Raw genomic sequence first — 19857 nt, 5'->3', positions numbered from 1 at the left:
TATTTAAATTACCACTATTATGTTTTTTTCTGTGCTAAATTTAACATTACTGGGGAGGAGAGCAACGCGACTAAAGTGACAGCGAGAGAGGGCTAGTAGCTTCTCCTCTCCTCTGTCTCAGCGGAGACCGTCACAACTTCATTCACTCATTTAACAGAACAAAAAAAAAAGCAACGAAGGAAGCAGTAAATGGACTTACATATTTAAGACGAGTTACACGCCAAAATTTGGCGGAAGAATAATAATAAGCCCGAAGGAATATTAGTAGATGCTCTCAGCTATTCTAGCTGTAGAGGAGTGCCTCGGAGCTGAGCACCCGTGGCACTGATTAACTGACATATTAACAAAACATCCTGAGGTTGACTGTTAGTAAGGAGACACTCCTTAAAACAAGTAGCATGTCAGTCCTAACTTTAGCACTCCCAGGTTTTTTCTCTAAGAATAATTCACAAAGTATTTCAGTGCTAAAAGTAGGTCCTAAGTCTGAGAGAAGAGGCAGTCCAGAGGACTTCTAAGTCACCAAGACCTACTCACAGTCAGTAATGTGCTTCAGGTGTCAGTGTTTTCCAATAACAGAATGAAAATTTACTTTTTGTCCCCATTTTTTTTTTAAGTTTCACTCAGCTTAGTTACTACAACAAACTAAAACAGTCAAATAACACTAAAACAAATAACACACATGGCTCAGTACTCAGTGAACTTGACAGTCTTTCATATGAAAATAACTGATTGTATCCTCACTGCTTTAATTTCCAGTGGGACACTGTGCTGGAAAATGGAAACATTAATACTTACTTAAGGAAAACATTGAGCTTTGTGTTGTCTCCATTTTGTAGTCTCATATGAACATAGTTCATTATGTTTTTCACATCAGAAAGTATGATCTCTTCTGTCAGAGTAAAAGTAAAGAACTATTAAACAGGAACCATGAACAGTGTTTCCAGTTAATGCACAATGAGGTCTCTTGATAAACAAAACAGGAGGAAAACAATGTGTCTCAGTGTATCATCATGTTTATACTGTGGCCATTCATGAAAGGACAAAATCATCATCCAAAATATGTAACGTTGCTATGGATGCTTGCTGTTTTTATTTACATCAATGTCATCAGTAACATGTATGCTGTTGACTGTCTGAGGTGTAATGAGGAGATAAGAGACACTGGTCAGCCAGTGAGAAAGTATTTTCTGTGGCCAAGGTACAGAAACATAATCTTGATATACAAGGAAATTTTCTTTACATAGAAGTTTTAACCCTATAGTAGGCTGTAGGTTTCCATTGTTTAGAAAGTAATATAAATACCTGAATATGATCCCAGTCTTTTGTCACATCGTCGTTTACTGGCTGGTGACTGACATCCGTCGGACCCGCCCTGAAGATCCAACTTTCTCTTTCCTTATTGAATTTTTTTTTTTTTTTTTACAAAAAACAGAAGCCAAATAGGAAAGTTTCTGCATGTGCCTCTTACAACATTAAAACTTGGTCTCAATATAGTTTTATAGTTAAAACACAAATGAACACTAAATGTGATTAATAAGATATATGATATCTTACCTTTATCATTTGTGCCACTGGTGGAGGGCCAGACCTGAGCATGAAAAATAAATATTTGACTCTTAAGAAATTATATTTACACAGGCTTTGTCTTCTAACAGAGAACTGAAAACACATCTTTACAATTTACACACTAAAATTTACATTTATGTTCTCATCTATTCTGGGATAAGTCTGGCAAAACCCTTGGAATTAGAGTCCAGAAAAGGCCTAACACGTGATCACATGATCACATTTCACATTTCCTCAGTCAACAACACTTTGATCCAGTGAGACAATTCATTAGTCAAACATGACTTTGTTTCTAAAGACACTTTATTGCCTAAAGTGTGTATGCTTGAAGAATAGAGGAACGTATGGAAAGCGGATTGGTCCAAAACGTCCAGTTTGACGTCCGCATTAATATGTCAAATGTGCAACAGAAAATACTGAACACATTAATTACATCTTAAGACAAAATAAAATGCCGTGTTAACACACCAGTTTTGAACATTCACTGCTTACATGCTTGTGAAATTCAATGTCGTCCTTACCTGAGCAGAATCAGCTGCTTCTTCATGCTCCTGTTGACACAGAACATAAAGTGTAAGTGTAACAAGTAAAAATTTGATGAACCACAGAAAATAAAATCTGTATGACTGCAATAAATGTCTTAGATTACACCTAACTGCATGAAACTGTATTCAACTTACGTGAGCAGAAGAATCAACTGTTTCCTGATGTGCTGGGTTTTGTTCTGCCTAGTGACAACAGAAAATATTTCTAATCCATAACAGTAAAAGAATGTTTTATTTAATTCTAGTAAATGCCATGAGTCCATCTGTAGGTGTCATCAGAACATTTAACAGAAGTTCATGCTCCTGTAACTGTAACAGCATGTCTCCACATAAATTGAATTTATGACACTAAACACAGGAACTGTGTAAAGTATCTTTACAATGCAGAACTTTACCTTTAACAACTTGAGTCTCTTCTTGAATTTTGCTCTTGGTCCCAGTTTTATGATCAAGGCATCAATTTCCTGATCACCGAGACAGTAAAGACTTTCTGTGTCAATGCCTTCATCTGTAATTAAAAAATATTCAGTCATGGAAAAATAAGTGATAATTTCAACTTAAAGCTGTTCTTGCACCTGTTTCACTCCCTTTGTTTCAACTTGAAGAACATGTCACCCTCACAGAGCTAACAGCATTCTCCACTTTTCAAGCTTGATTTCAGTGCTTCCTATTCATGTTTTTTTATTGCAAGTACACACCATGAACACAGACAAGAATTACCAGAATTTGTCAACATTTATCTCTCCTAAAACTCGATGTAAACTGTGAAGGATATGTCAGCATTTTACTGAACAACAAAGTTGCAGCATGTTTATATAATGTTAGTAGATATTTAGATGTTTCCGTATTGGTAGGTCACATCAGTATTATATCTGTGCCCCCAAAGAAACATGGTAATACTTTACCTTCAAATCTCTCTATCAACATGCTGAGACCCCATTCTGTTAATTTATTACAAACAAACTCATCCATGTCCAGGAACAGAAACTGAAAGGTAAACAAATGACAATATTTAAACAATCATCATGTTGAATGTATACTAACCTGAAAAATCAACTGTTTCAACAGTACACTATCCAAACAAATATACATTGAGTGATGATGTCTGTAAATCAGTAACTCATGCAGGTTTCAACACATCTTAAATAATTATTCACTATTACAACATCCAGAAATGTTGGACATAGGTTCAGGGATTTAGCATGTGAATAGGTGGGTGGAAATCCACACACACAATCCACAATAGCAAACACAGCAAATTCATTAATGTATTGTAGCTGCTCTCTTTTCTCAGTTTTGTGAACGTTGTTGGCCAAGACTTTATAAAATGGGTCACAACTGCAGCACAGCTCAGTTCGTTTGGGTGCCTCAGAGCAGCAACCACTCCCTTTTAATTCATTTCACAACAAGTCAGCTCTTCCTGTCCTCTGTATGTGTGTAACTGTAATCTGTGATGTCAAAGATAATCAAACAATATTCACATAAAACAAATGCTGAGAGCAGGTAATAGCGAGAGATTAAATACTGATAATCCTGAATAATCTTGGTAAATAATGTTATAATACACCAGCTGGGAAAGTAAATGCAGATACAAAAGAAAAAAAAAACAGATTGACAATATATTTAGTTTAGCAGATTTATTAGTAGTCGTAGTCTTAGAAAATGAGTAAACAAGGACAAGCTTAACCAAAGGTCATTTTTTAGTTGTTACTGTGATATGTGGTTCACAAGAAGGGACATCATTCATCAGGCCATTTAATTCTAGAAAAAAAGTTAGGTTGATGGACGTTTAACTGTATAATTTTATCACAACTATTGTACCTTCCTGTTACTCACCACCTCCTGCCACTTTAAAACCTTTCAGTTTTGTCATAAAGGTAAACAGAGATGCTCTTTGGAGGTATACTCAGATTGTACATCCGGAAATATATTAAAACTATAAAAAATTGAATTTGAACTTTCACATGACTTTTTTATATTTCACCAAAATTTCATCAGTGTGTCACTAACTAAATCTATATTATATTACTGATAAGGTTGTCAATACAAAATAAAGACAAAATTGCCCATCGACCTCTACATATTATCCTACTGTTTAATTTAGTGTCTCCTTAATATATCTAGTTATGAATGTGATGCATTGAAGTTAGTGTACTCACATTTCGTCAGTTCCTCTTTAACACTCAAACATGTCTCCACTGGTGCTTGATCTACTCTGAGCCCTTCCTTATATACAGTCACCTGCGGCACCTGTGCACTCTCCTCCCTGCCCACAGTGCAGGTTCCGCAATGTATAAATACATTTTAAAGACATTGCAGAAACTTCTAAATACATACATTAGTTGTACATTTGTGCACTGTTCCTACAGTAGTTGTACAGTGATGATAGACCAGAGACAAGATATATCTGAGAGATCATGAGTTGATTAATGGAGGAGAAAAGAAGAAAAAAAAGTTCTGTTGCACAAACTTTATATTTTTAAATTTTCTCCAAACTTTAATGTGTCTCCTCTGAAATGTAGTTGAATTGAAATAAACATGAAAAGGAAATGCTCAGTATCTCAAATTACTCTTCAGTACTGTACTTGAGTAAATGTACTTTGTTATTTTCCGCCGCTCTTAAAACATTAGGAAACAACTGGAGGGTTTTCACCATTGTTGCTGCACTGGTGACTCCTACTGGTTGGTTGTGGTGCCTGCACAACTCTCCCACTCCTCACAACACCCTCCCTGCTCATCACAACACCCTCCCTGCTCATCACAGGTAAAATCACAGATATTAAATCACATTTAATTTATACAGCATTTTCCAAAACAGATTTACAAAATGAGTAAAATCAAAGTAAAATCAAAATAAAACAGCTGAGCTCTGCAATTAAATGAAATCACACTAAATACAGAAATACAATAAAATATCAAAATAGTGAATATAAAATAAATTAAATCAGAGTGAAACAGAAAGTTAACATTTAAGACATATTAGATGCCGCACATCTATCTGTAGTATGGCTGACCTCCACAAGTCCATGAGTTGAGAGTCATCAGTCAGGCAGCCTGTTCCTTGTAAAGAGCTGCCTGGTGTGTTTACACCGCAAGAGCTATTATGGAGTAAATCAAAACAGGGACATTGCAGAATGGAAAACCACAAAGTTGAGCTGAAACTCGGTATAAAGCGTTTTTCTATTTGTTATTTGCGAGTCACACATGCAGTGCAACAATTTTACAAATGAAGCCTGATTGTTCTTTTTTCTCTGCAGTATTTAATACTCTACTTTTAATTGTATTATAATAACCTCTGTTACCCAGATCTCAGAACCACTGAACTAGTGCCTCAGCCAAGTTAATATTTCTTTACACCAGGAGGCGCTTCAGTACTTTGGTGCTTCAGTGGCTCACCTGGTGGAGCGCATACCACATAGGTTTAGTCCTAACCACAGCGACCATGAGTTTGACTCCAACCTGCAGCCCTCTGCTGCGTGTCATTCCCTCTCTCTCCCTGACTTTCCTGTCTCTCTCTCACTGCACCGCAAAAATGCCAAAAAATAACTTTAAAAAAATTTTACACCAAACATTACTGAGTCAACTGTCAGAGCTAAATATCACACATATCACACGAATTAACACTGTAACAGAGAGACACTGAGGCGATCTGTTCACATTAAGTAACTGCTGCCACAAGCAATTTTACAAAGCAGCTTTTATCAACTTGAGCAATGGGTCAGTCAGGCTTTTGATTGGTCGCTGGACCCATTGAAAAACAAAACAGGGACCAGCTGGGGAGACTTGATTCAAACAGAAAAAGAAGAGGGAGACCCTGAGGGATTGTTCATGATATTTCAAAAAAATTTGACAGCAAGGCAAGTCAAACCTACTGTTTGTACTCAATCATGATTTTAAGTGTCATGTAGCTATAAAAAGTCAATTATCATGCCAAGAAAGTAATGATTTGGGGCCTTACTGCTGCAAGTACTTTAGCTGTGCAGTGACTAATATCTCTCATATGTGTTTGGTAGAGGCACGAGCCAACCATCCACATACAAACATTTACTCCTAATATCCTCTAAGAAGAAAGCTTTAAGCCGATCTGTCCTTTCAGCTCTTACAAAGATAGTCTTTGATGTATTGGTAGGACTTACGTTGCTGAACAGTCCTTCAGGTTTGATGTCATACGGGTGCACCACAATGATTGCAATAGCCTGGCACAAACAGTCACATGTGCAAACACAGTTCTCCTTCAAAAGTAACATCAGATGTATTTCTCCACAGCAGCCATCCTTGAGTTTAATAACACAGTCTGTGTTTTCTGACTGTTTACAGTCAATGTGTCGTATAGTGATGCTGTCTAAAGCTTCTACTGATCCAACAAGGACGGGTCGACTTAAGAGCTCTTCTATTGCTAGTTTTATGGATCCTGTGAGATCCAGACGTCTTTTCTTTTGTTTGGAAGAGCCACTGCCATCGTTGACAGGTGAGAGCTTGGCTAATGTTCCACCAAAATCTGAACTTAGGTTAAAAACTGAAGAATTTAAGTGTCTGGGTATGTGCTGCCAAATGAGAAAACTCTGGTAAATGTGCTGAGGGTTATTATTTATTCTACTAAGCAGAGCTCTTAAATATCCAGTGTTTCTCTCAAAACTGAATGCTGATGTTGCCCAGAGAGGCCCCCAGTTCTTCACACTCTCAGTTAGGTGGATTAACTGATGGCAGTTGAAAGACACATTTTCTTCACCATAAAGTTCTTTCATGTTTATGACAAACTGAACCAAAGCTTCATTGGCCAGCTGAAGGTCATGCCGGGATATGGACTCTTGTAGCAGAATGTGAATACCAAACGACAAGTTAAAATAATGGTCCAGAAACGTAGGAGGCAGGATACCTGGCAGGACACTAACAGCATAAAATAAAAGGAATGCTCGCCACTCCCATGCTTTCCAATGGTCCCTACACTTCAGTGATCGCGGAGATCTGGTTCTGTCGAATGGCAGCTTCAGACGGAGAAGACGAGAATCCATCTGAGAAATCTGCTGACCTACATGCCATGGTTTCATAGAGTTATCTGGGTTTAACCACAGAGACATAAGCTGTTTACACACACCAAGAAGAACTGAGTGCATGTACTCGGGTACAAATCCAAACACAATGTCAAACAAGGGCAGAGTGGAGAGCAAGGACAATCCTTTAACTCCGTTTTGCGGTTTTGAGTTTTCAGCCTGTCTTGCATTGTCCCTAAACATTTCGTTTGACCTTGTTGCTTGTTGCACTTCATCATATGGGTAGGACCTCGTGGATCCGGAGCCCTTTTTGACCACCGTGCCAGGGTGTAAACACCAGTCACAACCGTATTCTCCATTGAATTGTTTGCAGTTCCGGAGGAGTGGCCTTGCCACAGCGTCAGAGGAGCAAACCAAGGAGAAGACTTTTGAGGAGTGAACTGTGCCACTGCTGTCTTCCCACTGAAATGGATTTTGGGCTAAATCACAGCATTCATCTATGAAAGGCTTTAGAAATGTGTTCATCTTAGGTTTTTCTGGGCCAAACCAAAGTCCTGCAACTATCATATTTTCCATTCTCTGTGTGTATGGAAGTTCATTAATAGTAAACTGAAGAGGCCAAACTGTGTATGTGGATAGTTTAAAAATTGGCACTTCATCACAGTTCCAAGACAGTGTAAGGTCATCTGCAGACAATACACCTTGTTTTAGCAGATTCTGGTACATCATCCCATCCATCACATCTTTAATGTCATGGCCATGGTTGACTGTTTTAGGTAATAACTCAGTGCCATGGTTCTTAAGGACATCTTTCAGAAGGTCCTTCAGCGATGCAGACAAAAAGAAGTGTCCACCCTGAGTACTACTTATTTTGTCGAACATTTTGCCACAGTGCAGACAAGAAGCATCATCAGGATTTTTTCCCATGTAATTTTGACAGCCTTGACAGTAAAACATAGTAGACAGGGGAATCTTCAAAAGAAACCTAGAGGCAACAACCAGGTTAGAGATGAGAAAATTCAGTAAACCCATTAAGTCACTGGTAACAGCCGCAGTTAGTTGATGACGCAGAATGAAGAGAATAACAGCAAGTAGGCCTTGTCCTTGAGTTACTGCTGCACCAGGGTAAATTGGCTCCTCACTCTGCAAAGACAAAACAAATATTATCATATGCATAACACAATTTGAATAAACATCCGTTAACAGTCAAAAGGACCCCGATTGGATTTAAATTACATGAGGACCAGCCAGTCCACAGAAAAACTGTGAACTGTTGATAATTATTACTGTAATTATTAGGGGTGGGTGGGCTTTACAGTATAACGCCTTACCATATCATTGTCACTGTCTGTGTCAGATGTTGAAGCAGACTCAAAGTTGCATGGAAAAATGGTTGGTACCTGCATTAAAGAATATTAGATTAAAACCTGCAGCCTGCAGTTTACCAAGGGGAGTTATCAAGGCCTTGAGTACACAAATGATGTTTTGCAAAGACAACGGTATAACATTGGAGAAGTCAAATCGACTTTGTACATGATGAATGTTTCTGCATCTGCTGCTTTGTTTGAAAAAGTCTAATGGGTGAAAGATGGGTATCTTGTTTTCCAAGAGTTAGATGAGAGGAATGATACCACTCTTGTGTTTTGCAGTAAATATGAAATTGCAACCAGTAGCTGGATAGCTTAGCACAAAGACAAGTAACAGGGGGAAACATTTGACCTGGCTCTGCCCATAGGTAATAAAATCCAACTTCAAGCTCCTCTAATTTTACTTTACACACATGAGAGATTCTTCTCATCCAACTCTCAGCAAGAAAGCAAGTACGTGTATTTCCCAAAATGCAGAACTATTCCTTTAAAAGAGCACAATCTGAGTGCAATTCTGTTGAGTTTGCCTGGGTTATTTCAGAACTAACCATTTCACAGAAGTCCTCTTGCTCTGAGTTTGTGTCACTGTCAATGTCCATCATTTCAGGAAAATCAGCATACCTTCCTCTCTTGGCCTGAAGTGGGGACGCATGCACCACATGCTGAAACAAATGTGATCTGCTGCATTAATACCTTTTTCACTTATTTGAAGTCAAATTGTTTTTTACCAGCACCTTACTTAATCAGTATTTTAAAACAAAGTTGTATTTGCTGCAGACATATTCTCATACATTGGAAACGTAAAATCATTCTTGTCTTTTTATGACAAACTCAAGACAGACACTTGTGACACTTGTGAAAGCCAGCATGTGTGCGCAAACGTAGGGGCAGAATGTCTTCGTAATGAATGACTTTCGTAGAACAAAGCAAAACATTACCTGTACGTATTCTCTGAGTCGCTTCCTGAATTTTACTCTTGGTCCAGCTTTAGGAATCAAGACATTGATACTGCCTGAATCCTCAAGACTTAGGAAAGTTTCCTTATCAATGCCTTGGTCTGACATGAAAAACATATTCAAATTAAACCTGCTCCAGTTTCCTATAAAGAGTCACACACCGAAATTTTCAAGGGTATGGTGTTGTACTGCAGTTGTTTTTCATTAATAGCACATTTAACTAATGTCAATATACAGTATGTGCTCACCAAAGCAGAACTGTTATCCAATACTTTACCTTCAAATGTTTGAATCAACTCACTGAGACCCCATTCAGTTAATTTAACCCGGACAAAATCACATGTCTCCATGGAATTCATCTGCAGGAAACAGACAATTATTTTATTGCTTAAACTATTTATAGAGTATTATTAATATTTAATAAATCATCAATGTAATTTATATAACATCTACATAAAATAGACAACAACACAGAAAAAGCTTGTTATGTTTGTTAATCCATATTTTTACCTTCCAGTGGTCTGAAATATAAATGTATTAAACTGAAATTGTTTTTATACTGTATATGGCCAGAAATATAATCATATCATTTGCTGTGGTTGCTTAAATTGGCTATGAGTAAAGTAAGCGTTAAAGTAATAAGCAATTTTAGAACTGATAGAAAAACTACAGTAAACAAAATATTTCACTTGTTGAGTGGTCTGGAAAGAGAATAAACTGACTAGACATTCACGCAGTAAGAAATCTTCTCAGCAGAACACATTACCTGTAAGTATTCTTTGAGTCTCTTTCTGAATTTTGCTCTTGGTCCAATTTTAGGAATCAAGGCATTAATGCTGCTTGAATCTCCAAGATTTAGGAACGTTTCCTTATCAATGGCTTCATCTGGAAAAAAAAAATCTGATTAATTATGATGACTGCACATAGGGTCCTGTTTTCAAAAAGCTTTTAAACATGTCAACTTTCCTTTATTGGGAATGACCCTGATAAGAGGTAATTTCTCCTGATTCCTAATGTAGGAACCCAGATTGACTGAATATATACTTTTACATTTCAGTGTACAGAGATCCTAGAGGAGTTATGTTGGAGCCATTATAAAATTATTTTACACTGTAGCTTAATTGTACACACTGAACAAAGACAAACACTCTAGTTATTTGTCACTCGTTAGTAATTTGGCCGACTCAATATAGAATATAAAATTGATATACATTTAGTGAAACACAATTACCTACATATACAAAAACCAAGAACGTGTCATCACTCTGCTGCAATTTCAGTTGCAGACTTAATCGTCCTCAGTAAAGCAGGATGGTATTACAGTACCTTCAAATCTCTGTATGAACTCACTGAGGCCCCATTCACTTAAGCTGTCCCGGACAAAGGCAGGTGTCTCCATGAATATCTGCTGTAAAAATGGTCAATAATTATTCTTGATTGGTTAATATTAAAAGTATGATTGAACAATCAAAATCACTCACTTTGAGGTGCCTAATTTCTCCTGCCACACATTTCTAGTAAAGCTGGTGGCACTGCTCTATGGATGGTGTTTGTCCGTCAATTAGCTGGTTAATCCACAGTGTTGGGAATGTGAATGTAATAAATCTAATAGGTTACAAATTTCTAATTACCCTGTTAAAAATGCAATAAGTACTGTAATTGTTGTAATTACTTCAAATTAATGTAGCCTCATACATTTGGTTACTTTTCTAGTACTATTAATTTAGTCTGTTCATGCCCTGTGGTAATTTCACAACTTAATTACTTCTCCAAAGTTAAAATTTAAGGAAAAGAATGCTGAATTACGTTGATGCTTTTGAGAGTCATTATAAAACATACTATCACTAATCTGCCAATAACTGTGCCAAACATAACTTAATTTTGTCTAAATTCATTCAAAATATTTTTGGAAAGGGCTGGAGGTCTGCTGACATAACGAACGCTTTTTTAATTTGGTTTCAGTGTTGGGTGTCAATGTAGATTCCACTTCTGTCTGATATTTAAATGTTGTTTCAATCTGATTTTACATAATAGGTTATGTCAAGGAAGTATTCAGACAGATCTCTGTAGACTTGATTAACTGGTAGAGCTTTGCCTACATACTGTGTTCTTTATATAATGTTTGATGAATTGTTTATGTCATTCACATGCAGCTTTTATGAGAACTTGTTTGGTTTTTCCTGCTGTGGTCCTCTGGAGAACAAAGTCTGCAACATGTCAAGAAAAGCAGAAGGGCTTTTCCTTGGTAATAAAATAAGAGAGACCATAGACCTTCAGGTTTTGTGCACTGTTTGCCTTGAAGAAGGAAACACAAATATATTATCTTAACTAGCCCTGACTTTATAAACCAAAATTCAAAACAATAATAGTATTTGCTATAAAGATGCACTTACGTTTTGTTGTTCCCACTTTTGAAACCAAATGAATCGACTCTTCTGGTTCTTTGGCTACTTCGGACTCCAATTGTCCCCTCCCTGCACTGACAGAGATCACATGGATTAATGAGGCAGTTACTACTACATTAGTGCCGTGTGTAATGGTAGTATCAGGTAGTGTGTTTTATCTTATCAGAAAACAAAGGAAGCATGAATCTGGGCGGGGCAGATGATCACACAGGCAGAAAAACTAGGTAGGCAAAGTAAGTAATAATAAAAAAAACTGGAAATAAATAGAGCGCAAACTAAGTCACTAAGAGCGGCAGATCATGATACTTTTGCCTTGTATAGGAAGTTAACACAACTGTATTAGCATTGACTTTATGAACCAAAATTAAACTTCTGATATGTGCAGCACAATATTTCAATAAATCAAAAATAGTATTTGCTAGTTAAGATGTACTTACGTTTTGTTCCCACTTTTGAACCAAAGTGAATCCACTCCTCTGTTTCTCTAGATAGGCCCACTTTGGACTCTATAATAAAATATTCAAATAGATAGCAGATGTTAGCAGCTTTTAATACGTCACTGGAATTTACAGCTAGTTCATGGAACTCATCCTGAATCAACACCCACAAAAAATTCGTTCAATGCGTTCATGTTGCAACTATGAGGTTCACCTGGAACTGATATGTGGTTTCCATTTCCACACAAAAGCAACATGAAAAGAACCTTAAGCACCATTAAGGAAACTACAAACTCATCTATTGACACCATGTACTTAATAGATTCACAAAGAAAGAAAACATTGCAATCACATCCAACACCCTCTCCTGCCCTCTCACACCTAAAGGGGCGTCTCAAGAAGAATCACAGATTCCCACAATAAATCATATAATAACCAGTATTCCACACTTTCAAAGCCTGTTTGAAATATCATTGAATTAAATGTTCAATTGACAAATGTACAAACCCACTTATCATTATTCTGGAAAGATTTTTATGAATTGTAGTCCAGAATTCATTCTAGCTCAAAAGGGAGCTGAGATGTGTTTTATCAGTTCTGAGATAAATATCCACCATGAGACAATACTGCCATCCAGGGACCACTCCTGATCCCGTATCCTCTAAAAGAAAGCTTTAAGCTGATCTGTGCATTCAGCTCTTAAAAAGTATTTCATGTAATGTTTATTCACTGAGTCTGGTCCATTTTCTGTAGCACAAGCTTCTTGTGTTTATCTTAAAAAAAACTTTGCTGAACAATCTGTCATATAATGTCATACAGCTGCACCACAATGACTCCAATAGCATAGCACAAACATTCAGACAATTCTTCTTTTGTACCCCATTAATCATCTCACAATCCCAAAATGTAAAAACAGTAAATGAATCTATCTGAAATTCAATAGTAAAATGCTATTTATAAATTGTTGCATCAATATTAAGAATCAGTTACAGGTCACTTTTTCTGTAGAACGAGTACTTTCAGGTTTTCATTCTTCATTCATTTCGCAATTATAACTACAACATATCAGTATTTCATGAATACGCTGCAGCTAGAGTAGGAATCCAGAGATCACACAGACTTGTATTCACTTCAAAGTTTTTTGTTTTGTTTTAATAAAAGTTGCTTTCTATCAAAGGATGTTGAAGTATAAAATGTATTTCTGCTTGTGAAATAAGACAAAAATAATCAGATTAGCACCAGACCACAAGTATGTGCCATATTTCAAAACTGGTTTTGTGTCTTTTGGAAAATAAATGTGAATGGAATTTGGTTTGTGCTGAATGATGTGGGATCATTGGGATGTCTGTGGGATTTGAGAGACAGGCATCTAAAAAATTCAGCAGATAAAACCAAAACTATCTACTCTGCTAGCAATCACTTGGTATACGTGGAAAAATAAAGTATGTCTTTTTGTAAATTTGGTGAAGTGAACTAGAACAGCATAAACAGGTTTTGGTTCATATGAGGTTAGAAATGCTCTGGAAGTGCTGCATGAGAAGACAGCCTCATAATGTTTGAGAACAATTTGTATCTGAATTAAACATTTTGTTTCTCAGAGCAGTGGTTCTCACTTTGACCACTGTAATGTGGAGATATTTGATCTAAGTGCTGCAATCACAAGATCATGAAATCCTGTCAGGTCAACCAGGAAAGTATAGTGCTGTTGTTCTTCTCAGTGAAGCCATTTGAATAAATATGAAAATATTTCCTTTTGTGTGTGCAGATCATTATATAACTTCCTGGTGCATACATTATCAGCAGAGTAATCACCTTTGCTCACAGGCAAAAACAAATTTATGCAAAAAAAGGATGCAGGCTGATTATCCTGAAGAGGAAGTAACCTTAAGGGCGTATGAGATTAACCACTTCACAGCAGGATCCTGAAGTAGAAAATGTATTTCTGCTTGTGAAATAAGACAAAAATAATCAGATTAGCACCAGAGCACAAGTATGTGCCATATTTCAAAACTGGTTTTGTGTCTTTTGGAAAATAAATGTGAATGGAATTTGGTTGTGCTGAATGACGCATTGAGACATTACAGCTGAAAAAGTCAACAGCAACATGTCTTTCCAGAAACAATGTGTCATTGCTCAGGACAATCCACAGACTTTTGCACTACTTCTTTAGTAAAGTACTTCCTGTACAATACAGCTGACAGTGAAGTCTGGGGGATTTTGTCGTTTGAGAGACAGGCGTCTAAAAAATTCAGCAGATAAAACCAAAACTATCTACTCTGCTAACAATCACTTGTTATACGTGGAAAAATGAAGTATGTCTTTTTTTAAAGTGGGTGAACTGGACTGAAACAGGATGAACAGGTTATGGTTCATATGAGGTTAAAAATGCTCTGGAACATGTTGATACCAATATGAAGCCTGGGAGCGCTGATGGTGGGGATGGCTACACCCTTGCTGCAGGCAGTCCCGCAGCCACTCCCTTATTTCCTGGCTGCTCAGGAGCTGCAGGGAAGTTGAGTAGTGCTTCCAATTCACTGTGCCTTGCCTCCATTACAGCAAATAAACTAATTTCATCACATGTGTCTTTATTACTAAAGGACGCAGCGGAATAACTAAATATAAGACACATGGAACAGAGACAGCAGGAGAGTGGGAAGGAGAGGGAGAGAGAGAGAGAGAGAGAGAGAGAGAGAGAGAAAAAGGAGAGAGAGAAGCCATCAGTGACTGCTAAGCTAAAGAAACAAGCAGATTTGAATAGCATGTAAATGACTGAAACACCAGCAAATGGAAATAAGACAATATGTTTACTGCAGAACAGCAATAAAAGCCCTGTTTAGAAATAAAGGGATTCTGTCCACTGAAATGCCAGGGGGCTTTTAATTTGAAATGGTTACAGGATTTACAGAATTTGTACTAACATGTACTGCATTAACTTATACATAGTAAACAGGAGCTAATGTAAATTAGGCTTTTATAGATATGACCAACTATACATATCAGACAGATGGAGTTAGAGAGAAAAGCGTCTTTCTAATACAAACCTACTTTTATAAAATCGAGGGTTTTCATATCTTTGTGACGATCACTACAAAGACATTTTACATTTGTAATCATCAGGTCAGTCAGTTGGAGCGACAGATGCAGGATCAGCTTTGTGACACAAGAAGGTGGCTACATGACGCAAATATCCCCAATGTCATAAATTCTATTGCTTCACTCAGATCATGGACCAAGTGTACAGGATGTTTTAGAACATCAGTTTCTCTTATTGTTGCTGACCAAACCTTCTTTTCATCAAGGAACTTCTCATTTTCGCAGCCATCTGTGTCTAGTTAGCTTCAGTTCTTTCACTTCTCTCTATCTATTTTAATAACTATTTAACACTTCTATTCATCTTTCAAACATTATCATTAATACTTTCTTAAACATTATTATTAAAAGGTTCTTAAAATGAATCAACACAATCATTAAGTCTCATTTTGTACATATAACTTATTATACAATTTTATTAAATATAACTCAACACAATCAAGAAACAGATCATAATTTCCATGGATATTTAATAATTAAATGGCCGAGGTTACGCACATATATTTCTTTCTGATTAAATATTTTTCTATTTAACCTCCATGTTTGCTCTTTCTCTAGGCTATTGATCTTTTGTTGATGGCAGGTCAGGTATCAGAGATATGCAGGTCAAGTTTGGGTTCTTCTACAGAGAAGGGAGAACTGTGAGGGAGAACAGAATTGCTGAACAGAGCAGCTTTTATATCATTTTACAATGACAAAGAAATTACATGCAGCACTTTATATTCAAAAAAGAACCTTATTGAGCTTTATCGTACATTATACTATACGAAAAAATTTGCATTTAGAGTCAGTGCAGATTACTTTTAAGAATGAAAAACAATTCAATACAAGATCATTACTTAAAAAGCCTAAATTTTATGTGAAACCTTGTATTCAAGCTTCAAGGTTTAATTTAAACAATCATAAAATCAGCGGCACTCCTCTCCCAGTCAACCAACACTAAAGTCATATAATAAAATCATGACAGAAAAACATGAAAATGTGTTATATAAAGGCGTTCAATCATTAAAAAACAAAACCTTTGGGGCATCATAGTGGCCTGGCAGCATAGACATGTACCATGTAAACCACAATGTTCCTGGATGGAATCAGATTGTGGACCTCTGCATATCAGCCACCTGCCTCAGTTAATGACAAAAATGTCCTACCAAAAAAATCTGTAATCTCTGCATGTAATCTCCAAAGGAAAAATAAAAAAAATAAAAGTACACAACAAACGAAGACTCATCAAGAAGAAGAAGAAGAATAAAAACTTGAACATGGTTGGGAACCAATCCCGAGACCTCATGCCTGCAGGGACATTCAGTGGGTCATCAGACCTCTGCTGCTTCTCTCCACTGAGCAAACCTGAAACATCCATCAGAGAGATTAACAGCAGAGTTGTGACATTGAACAGTGATAACAAATCACATCAACCATTACTGAACATTTGCCCTACAAATGTGAGGACAGCTGCGCACACTGGAACACAAACTCCTACCATCTGTTTGAACGCTCGGTTTGGATAAACAACGTACCTGCGGAAGTCACAGACTCGGAGCAGCGGATGGGCCGGGTGGATCAGAGCTAGAGTAATTCAGATTCAGAATAATAAGAATAATTCAGAATAAAAACATCTCATAATCCACACCCTTTAGAAAACGTTATGGAGACATTTAGACAAAAGTTTTACCCAAGTAGTGACATTTCTTCATCTGGGCTGCTGCTCACTTCATTGTAGTGTGTCTTCACCAGGTCAAGCTCTGCTGCAACATCTAAAAAAAAAAATTTGATGATTTATTAATTTCAGTGATATATTTACAAACTTCTCAGTGATCTAAACAAATGCTTTTAATTTGATATGTTCTCTACCTGGGATTGAGTAATCATCTGTCTTCAGTGACAACTCAATTGATTTCTTCAAGGTTTTCTCCAGTTCTACCAGGATATTCTCCTAATGCAGCATCAAAATCACTCATCATTACTTATCACCCACACAGGCAAATATTCTGTTCAACAGTTATTAAATCATACAATTAACTGTTTTCAGATTCTGCAAAATAGTTCATTCCTGCATAGGTTTTGTGTTTCTGCCTTATAATGATAAATCATGTAAATTATATGTAGATGATGACCTAGAATCATGGGTAAAGATAAACATGTACAGCACAACATATTTTACTAAATCATTCTGTTTTATATATCAAATATAACAAACCTTTAATTTATTCAGTTGCATCAACATATGAGCTTTAGCCTGATCAAACATGGTGTTCTTTGACTCATGTACATGCGTCTTAATGGTTTCCCTCATCTTCTCCAGTGAGCCCTGTCCACTAAATTCTGCTGCTTCTACAATAAAAGAGAAAACTGTTGTCAAACATGATGTTTTTGCACAAACATGATGAGTGGATGAGTGAATGAATGTGTATTATTATAGTCACAGTTTGTATATATCATGATCTTCTTTATTACTTTTATAACATTCATGCATTTTTGCCTCGATTGTCCCTGTCAGACTGCTGTAGATTGTTTTCTTATGCTCCCGGATTTTTTTGTTGAGTTTCATCTTAATCTTTTCCTCCTTAAAGAGAAAACACAGAGTATAGAGCAACATATATACATATACAGTATATATACACATATCTATGTATATATATGCCTTGTTGGAATATGGAATATAGGATGATAATATTAACTTAACATAATATTAACTTGTTTTACCTCTGTGTGGAGAAAAGTCAGCTGTAGCTCGACCTCTTTGTACTTTTGCATCAGCTTCTCTGTGTCCAGTGAAAATGCAATGATGGCTCCTTTGAATGGTCCACATTTTTGTTGATTTCTGAAAAATGTTAACAAGTTTAAATGTTTAATATATTTGAAAAAATAATTTGTATAAATATACTGACTTTGAAGATTGTCAGTCATCCAGGTCATGGTATCTTTCATCTGATAGGAAGCCTTTCAGATGAGAGATGAAATGTCTTCAAGAATCGGAAGCAAGTGCAGAACTATAGCTCTTAGATTATATTACAATGCATCATTTGTATAAGGCAGAATTGCTTAATCCTAGACATTCTCTTTAGTTTGTAAATGGGCCAACAAAGGCTTTTATGTCCTCAGTAAGTCATTTCTTACGGGAAGGTCTTCCTGAATTCCTCATCAATGCTGTCAGTCAGGCATGAACTTAACTTCTCGTTGAGGTTTATTTCTTTCCTTTGTGTTTTTTTTGGCTTGTAGGTTCCATTGTTCTCAACTACACACTTCAATATCTTGTGAAAACCGCGACCTGATTTCTATGAAAAAACAGAAAAAAATACCTTTAAAGACATTTTAACATATAAGAGAAAAATGTGTTGTTTAAATAGAAATATAGTTAAAATACATACAGAATACAAGACGGACTTCAAGTTTCCTTCACATGAACTTTTTGCTTTTTCAACCCCCTCAGTAAGGCATTTTTCAAAAGTCTTATAAGACTCTTCAATGGCTTTTGTGACTTCATCAAGTTCCTTCTTCATGTTTTCTTCAAGGTCTGTGCACGCATCAATTTTTTTGCAAGCCTAAAAACCAACACACATTTACTCATGAAATCCTGTTGGTCTTGAGTATGAACACCTGTTAATTACTGTTACCCAATTCCAGTAAATCAACAACCTTAATGGCTAAAATTATCTGTAGGGGTATTTAATTGCCATTAAGATGTGGATACTCCATTAGTCAGTAAGAAGTCAGTCATTTGACTTTCCATGTTTTCACTGCATTTGATTGTAGTTAATCACTTGCTATGAATATCATTATTTTCTGGAAACATTAATAACAAATCAGATGATTAAACACAATGAAAGAGGTTTTATTACTTGATCTTACCACTTCCCTGCATCTCGCCCCTTGAATCAGAGAGAGAATCCCATAAGCTCCAGACACATAGTTTAATGTCACTGAGTGACAGTCATTGAGATCTTGCAGAAATTCCTGCAGTTTGGGTATTTCTGTAAAAAAATAAAAAATAAAACAAAATAATAATAATAATAATAATAATAATAATAATTGTGTTTGACATATTTACAAAACTTAAATTTTGATTGTTAGTTTTTTGTTTTTTTTAACTTAAGTGGTGAAAATAAACTAAAGCAAAATACATATTTGAGCTACACATTTTCTATCATGGAGACCTCACCTACCGGTGTCATCTCGTCTTAGACGTTTGTTTTTCAGAAACTCTTTGGAGCTCACTGTGAACACTTTAAAATACTCATCACTGAAGTGTTTCTGAAAAAGACAAAAAGTTTTTTTTATTTTAACATAGTCTTGCAGTTGTAGAAGATATTCTTGCAGTCTATCTAACTCACCTTAATCTTGGTTTGTTTTCTGAATTCTGTCATCACTGTTTCCTTGGCTTCCATGTTTCTTTTAAGTATGAGAGCATAATCACCAGCTGCTGATCTATAAAAAAAGATTTGTTTCAAGTGGCAACTCTGTTTAAAAATATAGGATGGTAATATACAATGGCAATATTAA

At 36.3% G+C, this 19857-nt stretch overlaps 3 protein-coding genes across 5 annotated transcripts in view; all 3 read right to left on the bottom strand.

Moving 5' to 3' along the window:
- Positions 1-4454, bottom strand: part of LOC111667537 (nuclear GTPase SLIP-GC-like) — a 12755-nt gene extending 8301 nt beyond the window's left edge. Inside the window, exons 1-8 of the mRNA XM_023423270.2 lie at positions 4271-4454; positions 3017-3098; positions 2507-2619; positions 2247-2294; positions 2088-2117; positions 1555-1588; positions 1303-1395; positions 796-889 (exon numbers count right to left, since the gene is read on the bottom strand). Of these exons, the coding sequence (XP_023279038.1) occupies positions 796-889; positions 1303-1395; positions 1555-1588; positions 2088-2117; positions 2247-2294; positions 2507-2619; positions 3017-3083 (479 nt within the window). The 5' untranslated portion in view covers positions 3084-3098; positions 4271-4454. The remainder of the gene's footprint in view (positions 1-795; positions 890-1302; positions 1396-1554; positions 1589-2087; positions 2118-2246; positions 2295-2506; positions 2620-3016; positions 3099-4270) is intronic.
- A 610-nt stretch (positions 4455-5064) lies between these two features.
- Positions 5065-11924, bottom strand: LOC147818132 (uncharacterized). Of its 3 annotated transcripts, none has more exons than XM_087178531.1 (8): positions 11819-11924; positions 10752-10833; positions 10192-10310; positions 9703-9784; positions 9408-9526; positions 9018-9131; positions 8434-8502; positions 5065-8245 (listed from the first exon to the last, which is right to left on the bottom strand). In XM_087178531.1, exons 2-8 carry the CDS (start codon positions 10822-10824, stop codon positions 6098-6100), a joined length of 2724 nt encoding a protein of 907 aa, XP_087034657.1. In that variant the 5' UTR covers positions 10825-10833; positions 11819-11924; the 3' UTR covers positions 5065-6097. The 3 variants fall into 3 exon arrangements, with proteins under 3 accessions (XP_087034657.1, XP_087034659.1, XP_087034658.1); XM_087178533.1 differs by having other exon boundaries at positions 9018-9104; XM_087178532.1 differs by having other exon boundaries at positions 10752-10830.
- A 3201-nt stretch (positions 11925-15125) lies between these two features.
- LOC111667538 (nuclear GTPase SLIP-GC-like) overlaps positions 15126-19857 on the bottom strand; it is a 15444-nt gene continuing 10712 nt past the window's right edge. The window contains exons 13-24 of the mRNA XM_023423272.2: positions 19689-19782; positions 19521-19608; positions 19207-19328; positions 18726-18899; positions 18475-18632; positions 18061-18178; positions 17812-17920; positions 17555-17688; positions 17209-17290; positions 17030-17111; positions 16875-16923; positions 15126-16704 (exon numbers count right to left, since the gene is read on the bottom strand). Of these exons, the coding sequence (XP_023279040.1) occupies positions 16884-16923; positions 17030-17111; positions 17209-17290; positions 17555-17688; positions 17812-17920; positions 18061-18178; positions 18475-18632; positions 18726-18899; positions 19207-19328; positions 19521-19608; positions 19689-19782 (1201 nt within the window). The 3' untranslated portion in view covers positions 15126-16704; positions 16875-16883. The remainder of the gene's footprint in view (positions 16705-16874; positions 16924-17029; positions 17112-17208; positions 17291-17554; positions 17689-17811; positions 17921-18060; positions 18179-18474; positions 18633-18725; positions 18900-19206; positions 19329-19520; positions 19609-19688; positions 19783-19857) is intronic.

The sequence above is a fragment of the Seriola lalandi genome, unplaced genomic scaffold (genome assembly GCF_002814215.2).
Source record: "Seriola lalandi dorsalis isolate HSWRI2012SDOR001 ecotype SW California unplaced genomic scaffold, Sedor1 jcf7180002054690, whole genome shotgun sequence".
NCBI lineage: Eukaryota > Metazoa > Chordata > Actinopteri > Carangiformes > Carangidae > Seriola > Seriola lalandi.
This window is presented reverse-complemented; position numbering and strand designations above follow the sequence as displayed.

What these genes read in the sequence shown, in the direction of transcription:
- LOC147818132 (XM_087178531.1), bottom strand. Translation starts at nt 10,824, where the DNA reads ATGGAGACACCTGCCTTTGTCCGGGACAGCTTAAGTGAATGGGGCCTC. An exon ending in GACTCAAAGAATACTTACAG is followed by an intron (nt 9,785 to 10,191) that starts GTAATGTGTTCT and finishes TGTTTCCTGCAG; the next exon opens with ATGAATTCCATGGAGACATG. An exon ending in CAGACAGTGACAATGATATG is followed by an intron (nt 8,246 to 8,433) that starts GTAAGGCGTTAT and finishes TTGTCTTTGCAG; the next exon opens with AGTGAGGAGCCAATTTACCC.